The sequence below is a fragment of the Oryx dammah genome, unplaced genomic scaffold (genome assembly GCF_014754425.2).
Source record: "Oryx dammah isolate SB20612 unplaced genomic scaffold, SCBI_Odam_1.1 HiC_scaffold_3, whole genome shotgun sequence".
NCBI classification, from domain to species: domain Eukaryota; kingdom Metazoa; phylum Chordata; class Mammalia; order Artiodactyla; family Bovidae; genus Oryx; species Oryx dammah.
The window spans coordinates 111,577,962-111,588,825 of NW_024070187.1; the positions used below are offsets into that span (position 1 = coordinate 111,577,962).

General features: G+C 53.5%; 1 protein-coding gene across 1 annotated transcript in view; it reads right to left on the bottom strand.

Annotated features, from left to right (window-relative positions):
* LOC120861782 (epididymis-specific alpha-mannosidase-like) overlaps window positions 1–5,626 on the bottom strand; it is a 42,622-nt gene extending 36,996 nt beyond the window's left edge. Inside the window, 3 exon segments of the mRNA XM_040237579.1 lie at window positions 871–976; window positions 3,878–4,024; window positions 5,489–5,626. Of these exon segments, the coding sequence (XP_040093513.1) occupies window positions 871–976; window positions 3,878–4,024; window positions 5,489–5,626 (391 nt within the window).
* Between the last annotated feature and the right edge of the window lie 5,238 nt (window positions 5,627–10,864).

Below are 10,864 nucleotides of genomic sequence, written 5' to 3' on the forward strand. Positions count from 1 at the left end.
GCAAACCTGGACATTGTATGAAAAAGCAGAAACATCACTCTATCATCAAAGTGCCACAGAATCAAAGCTATGGTTTTACCAGTAGCCATATACAGACGTGAGACTTGGAGCATAAAGAAGGCTGAGCGTCAAAGAATTGATTCTTACAAATCATGGTGCTGGAGAAGACTCGAAAATCTTGGAAAGCAAGATTAAATTAGTCAATCCTAAAGGAAATTACCCTGAATATTCGTTGGAAGGACTGATGCTGAAGCTGAAGTTCCGATACTTTGGTCACCTGATATGAAGAGCTGACTCATTGGAAAAGATCCTGATGCTGGGAAAGATTGAGGGTGGGAGGAGAAGGGGGTGACAGAAGAGATGGTTGGATGGCATCAACGACCCAATGGACTCAATGAGTTTGAGGCAACTCAGGGAGATGGTCAAGGACAGGGAAACCTGGTATACTATGGTCCATGTGGTCGCAGAGTCAGACACAACTGAGAGGCTGAACAATACAAACTCTACTCTGTATGCTCTGTTTGAATTCTCCCAGTTTAATCTTCATGACACCCCTTTGAGGTAGCTCTTCCATCACCATCAAGCACTTTCACAGAGGAGGGAACCGAGCCCTAAGGAGGCTGCACCACGTGCCAGGGTCACAGGGTTGCGAGTTAGCAGGGTCAGGAACCAGCCAGGCTGGCTCGTCTCGAATCCACACCCTCAGCCCCTGCACTCAGGCACACACGGGCACGGTGCCAGCAGTCACAGTGCTGACGGGTCAGTCTCCTGCTGAGAGGGGAAGATGGACCCCAGGACGAGGGCTCAGACACCCAGTCCCAGCCCCACAGGAGGCCACAGGGACACTGATCTGGGGAAGGGTAATCGAACCTGTGAGCTGGAGGATCTGGTCATCAAAGTGGGTCACGGCCTCATCGTGCATGACCTGGCCTCCAAGGACAAACTCCAGGCGACCTTTGGCCACGAGCTGGCGGACCTTGGCATAGTGGGCAGACAGAAAAGCCCAGGTATTTTCTGGGCACATGCCTATAGCATCTCATGGTCCTTCCTTCAAACTCCACAGCCTCATTTATTCTGCAAAAGCAGAACGCTGTCTGTCCTGGTCAGAACTGCATCCAGCTCCAAGAACAGCACCTGCCCCTGGCTGCTGCTTCGTCAGGCGTATACACAGGTACATATGTTCACAGCTTTTGCTTTTGAATGATGCCAAAATTATGGAAAACTTGCAGGAACTGTACCAAAAAACTCCCATAAATCTTTCTTCAGATTATCTCATTGCTAATATTTTTTACCTCTTTATGTTAACACTCCCCCATGTCATTACACACAGTAAGATTTTTCTAAACCATTTGAAAGTACAAGTTAGCAACTGTATGCCTTTATCTGAATAGTTCAGGTCATTCTTGAAAGAAAAAGATCATTACAACTGCTCTAGAATGACCACAACTCAGGCTATTTCACATTTGTAAAGTGCGCATGCGTTCATGCTCAGGTTCTCAGTCATGTCCGACTCTTGGCGACCCCGTGGACTGTGCCCCACTGGGCTCCTCTGTCCATGGGATTCTCCACGCAAGAATACTGGAGTTTATCCTCTAATTTCCAACACTTCCTGAGCATTTCTGTTTCATATTTTTTATGGTTTCAGGCTAGTACGTTTGTAGAATGCTCTTCAAATTGCATTTGTCACATGCCTGCCTAGCAAATATTTTAGAATACAGGAATAAAGGCAATTTCCTGGGACTTCAGTGTGTAAGATGTACTTTCAGAGCTGAGGATGTGACTCTGATCTCTTCTTGGGCTTCCCTGGTGTCTCAGGTGGTGGGGAATCTGCCTACAATGCAGGAGACTCAGGTTTGATCCCAGTGTTGGGAAGATCCCTGGAGAAGGGAATGGCTAACCACTCCAGTATTCTTACCTGGAGAATTCCATGTACAGAGAAGACTGGCGGAGAAGGCGATGGCACCCCACTCCAGTACTCTTGCCTGGAAAATCCCATGGACAGAGGAGCCTGGTGGGCTGCCGTCTATGGGGTCACACACAGTCAGACACGACTGAAGTGACTTAGCAGCAGAGAGAGAAGACTGGCAGGATACAGTCCATGGGATTGCAAGGAGTTGGACATGACTGAGTTGCTTTCCTTTTTACTTTAACTAGGGAGCTAACAACCCACAGACCTCATGGTACAAAAATAAAGTATATCCATGAAAGAAGGGAAGAGCAGAAGCATAAATACAGTCAGAGACCGTGACACTGAGCACACCATGCTCCTGGCAGACTGTGGCATGGATCTGATCTGAAAGGACTGTCTTTGCAGACCGTTCATTTGAGAAATGTGGAATGACACCTGCCGTGTACTGTTTCAAATGTGCACCTGCTTCATGTTGGGCCCCATCCAGGACCTGGATTCAGCCCACACAACTCACGGAAAATTGCTAGTTTCCAGGGACTTCCCTGGTGGCTCAGACGTTAAAGTGTCTGTCTACAGTGCAGGAGACCCGGGTTCAACCCCTGGGTCGGGAAGATCCCTTGGAGAAGGAAATGGCAATCCACTCCAGTACTATTGCCTGGAAAATCCCATGGACAGAGGAGCCTGGTAGGCTACAGTCCATGGCATCGCAAAGAGTCGGAGGCTACAGTCCATGGCGTCGCAAAGAGTCGGACACGACTGAGCGACTTCACTTCCACTTTCACTTTCAGGGACTTATTATTGAATTTCCTGTCTAGGTCTTAGCCAGCACACCTAGCTGTGAGAGGAGGATTAAGTGGTTTGCGTCTGGGGGTGTCCATGTAAAGAAGGAAGAACCGCCCAGTGGACACCAGAGAGCTATGCTTTGATTAACAATACTGACCCAGAACCCACCTGGCAGGTATAAGCTGTGTGACCCTGAGCCAGATGCCTGCCCTCTCTGAACCTGGACTAGCTCTGTGTAGTAGGATAAGGGTCCTCACCTTGCAGGCTGTGGAGAGGAGTCAGTAGAGTAACATGTACAAACCTGACCCCAGCACCTGGCTCACAGCAGAGCCCATCAGATGGAAGGCTCATCCTCTCGGCTTCACATGCTGCAGGGTCACATCCCCTCTGGGGAACTGGTGGACACCTGGCTTGACCGTCTGAGCTCTCTGCCTTGAGCAGGTGGCTGGGCCTCTGAGTTTCACCATCAGCGACTGCTCTGAGGGCAGGTGTTGCCTGGAGGGGACCATGCCCCAGGCACCCTAGGTGCTTACATCCTGCGCATATTCTGGGCACAGCCTCTCTGAGGAGGGAGGACACTCTTGCTTCCAGATGTGGGACATGCAGCTGAAGAGACAGCCCCACCTGTGACCACATGGGGATCGGAGAGGACCTGGCCCCAGGCTGCCCCTCCAAGGACCAGGGCCTCTGACTCCCTGTGATATGGAGCTAATCAGCCCCAGAGGCTAATCCACAGGGATTCCTGCACCCCTGGCTGGTCCTGGGCTCTGGTGCCCATGGAGGCCACGCAGATCCACAAATGAAGTCGGAAGGTGTGGACACAGGCTCACCCCAGAGCGCGCAGGGTCAGAGGTGGCCCCAGGCTCACCCCAGAGCGTGCAGGGTCAGAGGTGACCCCATTCACACCGGCTGAGTGCCTGGCTGGGCTGCCAGAGCTGCAATTATTCAGGAAAAACCGGAAAGGCAGGATCAAACACAAACCTGTCCACCGGGTCTGGGGCTGACCACAAACCTGTACTAAATGGACCCTGGAAACAGCTAAGCCAGGCTGGGGCCTCCTGGTTTATGCAGCCCCACCCTGGCCTCATGGAGCACAACCCAGGAGCTTCTTGAAGGGTCATCCCCGGGACCCCCAGGGCATCTGCTCTCAGCTGGCTGGTGAGGAACCCCTGAGGGCAGCATTACCTGGCCTTTCTGCTCGTCTGAGGCGACACCATCCCACCACAGCCGGAAATACTCCTGCTCCACGGCGATGAACCTACGCTTCCTCTCAAGGGTCAGTGCCTCCACCACGGAGTTGTAGACATTGGTGACATAAGCCTGCATGCTCTCCTGGGGTGGGGAGGGGGAGAGACCATCACTCCAGACCCGTGGGGGAAACCAGAGGGCATGGACCAGGGGCCGAGGAGGAACGTCCAGGGAGACATGGTGTCCGGGGGCCACTGGTGCTCCCCGCAAGCCTGTCCAAGCCCTGCAATCGGCTCCCCCTTCTCCTCAAACAAGGGAGCCTGGTGTCCACTCTGATGGACACACGGTGAGCCCTGCACTGAGACAAGGACCCAGGCAGACCCCCTTTGATGGGAGCCTGCCCCTGAGGAGAGTCATGAGGAGACAGACACTCTACGTGACAGGCGGTCGTGCCAGTCCAGCCAAGGCCCCGGGCCAGCCCAGAGGGGTGTGCTGATCACACCTGCCTTGGAGGACAGACCAGTCGACAACAGGGCCCCGGGAGTGAGGTTCAGGGACCCTGATGGGCCTTCTTGGGATGAAATGATGGGGAAGTGTGTGTCAAGGGCTGAGGCTGAGAGGAGCTGACAGCTCGAGCATCTCTCTGGATCGATCTCCCCGTGCACCCCAAGGCTGGGAGTCCCCAGGATGGAGCTCTGTCTACTCCCATCTGGGTCAGGCTGGCTCAGCATGGTTCCCAGAGATGATGATAAAGGAATGCAAGGAGCCCTGGGAGGGGGTGAGCAGGCAAGGCGGCGATGTGTGCTGACTTGGGCAGCACCCCAGCCCAGGCTACAGTGTCTCTTCTCTAAACTGGGGGTGACAAGCATGCTTCCCCACACGTTAGCAGTTCCACACACAGGAGGGTGACCACCCACAGAGGCTGCCCAGTGACCTGGGACCAGACTCAACCCTCAGCCTCAGGGCCTCTTGCTGCCTGACTCCCTTTAAAATGAGCAACTCACTTATTAACGTCTCACAGAAAGCATTGTATCCATGATCACAGAGTGGTCGTATTCACTTATTTCCCTCCTCCTTCCAGAAAAGAGCTTATGCAGGCCTTGGTTATCATTCTAGTTACCTGCCCCAGAAGCTTATGGAAATCAGTCCTGACCTCTTTTCCTCTGCTCTGGTTCATTCATTCACTCAAGGAATATTTGAGGAACACCTTCTACCCATTGCAGCAGGGGACACGTTCTCACCCCTGCCCACAGCCAGCCCATGTTAGTTGCTCATCGTGTCTGACTCTTTGTGGCCCCATCGACTATATCCCGCCAGGCTCCTCTGTCCATGGAATTCTCCAGGCAAGAATACTGGTGTGGGTTGCCATTGCATTCTCCAGGGGAACTTCCTGACCCAGGGATCAAAGCTGGGTCTCTGTCACTGTAGGCAGATTCTTTACCATCTGAGCCACCAGGGAAGCCCTCAGCCATTCCATAGCCCAGTAGTGATGGACCCCAGGCTGAGACTGCTGATGGCAGAGACCCAGGACACAAACCCACTCTGGAGTCCAGATGGAAAGAGACCTGCAGCTTCAAAAGGTGTGCAGGGGTCACTGGGGGCACCTACCTGTACGGTGTGCAGCCAGCCCACGTCCATGTGGCTGTGGGGAACCACAAATACCCTCAGTCGGGGCTCAGAAAGAGCCCCCAGGGGCCACATCAGGCCCAACTGCAGGAGCAGAGGCAGCCAGCCCCGTGGCTCCATCTCCTCGGCCGGCTCAGGGGCTGGAGGCCGTCTGCCTGCCTGCCTTCAGGGCCCGGCCTCCTGCCATATGACTGGGCCTCAGCCTTTGGTGGATGCAGTGGGAAGGAAACAGGAGTGACGCCCACACAGATGCTGTCACCTGAGCAGTGCAGGCAGCTGGCACCCGCTCACTGCCTGGTAGCGCTCTGCTCCCATCTGCGGTTTCCTGGCCATCCGCCTTTAGACAAACCCCAAATACCGCCTCCCCTGGGGGGACTGCCAGCTTCCCTCTGGCAGGGCCTGGCTCTCCTCACCCCAGTCCTCATGCCTTTCCCTTAGGCCTCTCCCGGTATTTCCCACTGGGCATCTTACCCTTCCCTGCCCCAACCCACTGGATTGGCTCCTTGACACTGCCCTGCAAAACATAACACTCAGTGTGGGGCCTGCCACCATCAGGACGCCCACCGTGATACACTCTCCTTCACATGAAACCCCCATATTGAGCCTTGCAATAGTAATTGTAATCTCTCCTTTAAGGAGGAAAGTGGGCTCCCGCAAGTAGGATCCGACTACCCAAGGATGCAATGCCAAATAAAGCTCAGACTACCGCACAACTTCACTCGTCTCGCACGCCGGCAAAGTCACGCTCAAAACTCTCCCAGCCAGGCTTCAGCAGTACATGAGCCGTGAACTTCCTGATGCTCAAGCTGGTTTAGAAAAGGCAGAGGAACCAGAGATCAAATTGACAACATCCATTGGATCATGGAAAAAGCAAGAGAGTTCCAGAAAAATGTCTATTTCTGCTTTATTGCCAAAGCCTTTGATTGTGTGGATCACAATAGACTGTGGAAAATTCTGAAAGAGATGGGAATACCAGACCACCTGACCTGCCTCTTGAGAAACCTATATGCAGGTCAGGAAGCAACAGTTAAACTGGACATGGAACCACAGGCTGGTTCCAAATAGGAAAAGGAGTACATCAAGGCTGTACATTGTCACCCTGCTTATTTAACTTATATGCAGAGTACATCATGTGGAAAGCTGGACTGGAAGAAGCACAAGCTGGAATCAAGATTGCCGGGAGAAATATCTATAACCTCAGATATGCAGATGATACCACCCTTATGGCAGAAAGTGAAGAAGAACTAAAAAGCCTCTTGATGAAAGTGAAAGAGGAGAATGAAAAAGTTGACTTAAAGCTCAACATTCAGAAAACAAAGATCATGGCATCTGGTCCCATCACTTCATGGGAAATAGATGGGGAAACAGTGGAAACAATGTCAGACTTTATTTTGGGGGGGCTCCAAAATCACTGCAGATGGTGACTGCAGCCATGAAATTAAAAGACACTTACTCCTTGGAAGGAAAGTTATGACCAACTTAGATAAAATATAAAAAAGAAGAGACATTAGTTTGCCAACAAAGTTCTGTCTACTCAAGGCTATGGTTTTTCCAGTGGTCATGTATGGATGTGAGAGTTGGACTGTGAAGAAAGCTGAGCACTGAAGAATTGATGCTTTTGAACTGTGGTGTTGGAGAAGACTCTTGAGAGTCCTTTGGACTACAAGGAGATCCAACCAGCCCATTCTAAAGGAGATCAGTTCTGGGTGTTCTTTGGAAGAACTGATGTTAAAGCTGAAACTCCAATACTTTGGCCACCTCACGCAAAGAGTTGACTCACTGGAAAAGACTCTGATGCTGGGAGGGATTAGGGGCAGGACAAGAAGGGGATGACAGAGGATGAGATGGCTGGATGGCATCACTGACTCGATGGACATGAGTTTGGGTGAACTCTGGGAATTGGTGATGGACAGGGAGGCCTGGCATGCTGCAATTCATGGGGTTCCAAAGAGTTAGACATGACTGAGTGACTGAACTTAACTGAACCCGAGGCTGCACAGCTAGTGGAGGAGCAAAAAGACCTGAAACTCAAAATTACATCTGGATCAGGGATAGTGACCTTGGCAAGAAGACTAAGCTCTCCGGGTCTCAGCAGCCCATCTGTAAAATGGGACGCCCTTAGAGGCGCTCGGGCCCCATGAGGGAATGCACGTGAGATGACAACCACAGGGTCTCCTTACTGGAGGACAGCTGGCACGGAGGTGCACCTGCAGGGGCCAGAGTGTTGCCTGGGGGCCTCTGGACCCCTCGCTCAGGAGCAAGGGAGTGGGCTCTTCTGTCTGATACCCAAATGCCTGAGTGGCTCGTAATACCGCTGCCAGACCTGAGACTCACTGTCCCTTCTGGCCACTGTGTCCTCTCCCCCAGCAAATACATGTGGAGAACACGGTCTCCAAGCAGGTCTCCATCCTCTCTCTCCCATCCCCTCCCTGGTACCCACCTGACCTGCCTTGACCTGCACTTTCCTCCCATTGAGGGTCTTAAACAGCAGACATGTATTATCTCACAGATCGGGAGACCAGAAAACCCCCAGAGAGTTAGGGCTTAGGGCAGCTTCTGTGACAGCCTCAGGGCTCACTGTGCTTCACTGGGTGCTTGCTAAATCTCTTTAGTCAAGTCCAATTCTTGGGGACCTTATGGACTCCAGGACCTCTGTCCATGGGACTCTCCATATAAGAATACTGGAGTGTGTTGCCATGCCCTCTTCCAGGGTATCTATCCAACCCAGGGATCAAACTTGAATTGCTTATATCCCTGGCATTGACAGGCAGGTTCTTTACCAGTAGGTGGCTCAGATGGTAAAGAATCCGCCTGCAACGCAGGAGACCGTGGTTCAGTCCCTGGATAGGGAAGATCCCCTTGAGAAGGGAATGGCTACTGACTCCAGTATTGTTGTCTGGAGAAATCCATGGACAGGGGAGCCTGGTGGGCTACAGTCCTTTGGATCACAAAGATTCAGACACGACAGAGTGACTAAGACACTTCAAGAGAAGGTATCGGTTCCTTGCAGGGACAGGCTACAGCATAGGAGCGGTTCTTTCTGGATCAGGCTCTGTCATGCTGAGTGGTCCCGTGGAAGAGGCTACTTGAGGTTCTGGGACACATGACCTTGGTTCCTGGCAGCAAAGTGTTGTCAAGCGAAAGGGCAGGTGCACATGTGTTCAGCTCCAACGAGATGCACCAGGAGCTGCACACTGAGCCCGGGCACCATGAGAACACATAGTCTTGGCAGGACCCCACAGCAGTGCCAGCTTGTCCCCAGTGTCACACTTGGGCGTGCGGCCTGTGAACGTCTTCCTGATCTGGGCCATAGTGAATCCTGAGAGCGTGAAGCATGACTTGTGCTGGGTGTTCCAGAGAAAGAACGGTCCGATCCTCCTCTGTGCTGCGTGGAGTTTGTAAGATGGACGACCCACCAGCACCACTTCCATGCGTTCTTGTGACATAGCGCTGTCTGTCCTTTACAGCGTGTGACCAGCCTGGGGGCTCAGGATGCCCTGATGGACAGACTGCCTGGGCTACACCCGGTGCCAAGATCCACCCAACAGCAGCAGGGCCCTGGCATCCTCTAGTTTCCAGCCTTCCATGGCTCCCGCGTCTGCCCTCTGGGAGTCTGACCTGAAGCCTGCACCTAGGCCCTCCAGCACATGTCTCCCCCTGCCTCTCTGGCCTCACCTCCCACCCACTCTTCTGCTCAGTCCATCCTGAAGCTGCTGGAAGCTCCACTGCCCCCCATCCTCACGACCCTTTTCCTCTGCCGAGTCCTGGCCTCTGTGCTCCTGGCCTCGAAGGAGCCCCGTCCTCCCAGCACCACAGCTGCAGGGTCAGGGCCTCCCTACGGGCTGAGCCCTTTCCCGGGTCAGGCCCTCTGCCGTGCTGCTCCCTCTGCTGGGAAGCTTCTTCCCCCACTTCCTGTCTGGCTGGTGCTATTCCCCCTTTATGCCTTTATGTCACCTCATCTCTGAGAGATTTTCTCTGGGCCTCCCATCCAGCCTCCATAGCATTTACTGAAGAATATTATTCTGTATTAACCTGTGTGCTTGGTCCACACCCTCCTCACCCACCAGACAGGCTTCATGGGTCCATTATGTCCTTTGCTGGATCAGCTCCAGGAACAAAGCAGGACCTCTTGATCTTTTGAGGGAAAGAACTCAGGGATGTAACTGTCATGGACATGGCTGTCCCCCTTCGACCATGGACGACATGGGTGATACCCACAGCACAGCATATAGAGCTCAGCTCAGCAGCTCCTCCCAATTCTACCTCTACCTGCTGTGTGAGCGAGTCCCTCACTCCTGGAGCAGGGCAGTGCACACCTCCTGAGAGCCTGACTCAGAGCCCCGGGCTCCTGACCTCTACAGTGGGCACTCGTAGGTCTGTCCATAGGGTGGTTTGGATCCTAAGCTGCTGGAGATGTACGTGCCCCGCCAGTGCCTGACCACAGAGGTAACTGTCCTCATACACAGCAGGTCCACCCCATCCCAGGCTGCAAGGCTACCTGTACCCCATTCTCAAGTTTTCATCAGTTAACAGCCACTGAACCCTGACTCTGTGCCAGGCTCTGTGCTGGAGGTGAGGGGACAGGAATTGTGCTGCCCCCGGGATGCCCTTGTGGGGAGATAGGACTTGGCCATGGTGGCTGTGCCCACAGGAGAACCTGCTCTGGTGGTTTGGATGTGCTTGGAGGACCCTGGAGGGCTTCCTCCAGGAGGGGTGGAGGGCACAGGGTGCTGGGGAGATGGCTGGTCCTGGGCCAGGGTGTGGTAGGAGACCCAGGGCAAGGCTGGGTCTTGCAGGCTCTTTCTCTCCCTCTGCTCTGGCTTCCTCTCTTTATAACTCCACCTGTTCCCTCTCCCTGGCCATCTCTCCTCTAATCTCACTCTGGGGCTGGGAGATGGATAGGCAGGGTTTTCAAGTCCATCCACACTCCTGCGCTCCAGGGGTCATTAGTGTCCAGAGGGGAGGTTATTGCTCTGCACTGGGTGAGGCAGCTGGAATCAGAAGCTCATCCTCCACTCATCTGTCAGGATCACATGGGGAGCAGCTCTACTTTCCTCCTTGGAACTGGCTTCCAGGGCTTTGTCCAGCTCTACAGGGCATCCCTGGGGAGCAGGGGAGTTCAGACAGCTCTCCCCCCAACAGAGGGCATTTGGGGCTGGGGAGAAGGAAAAGTTTTTCAGGGCAGAGTCAAACACCCACAGTTTGAGAACCTTCCTCTCTACCCACTCCCGTTCAGTTTGTCTTGCATAAAATGGGCTTCATACTAAGGCAGGCAACCCCAGTGCAGAACCTGGGCACAGAGGCCACAGCTGCATGGCATTGAGACGCTTTCATATGGCCATCTGCTCCTGCCATCTC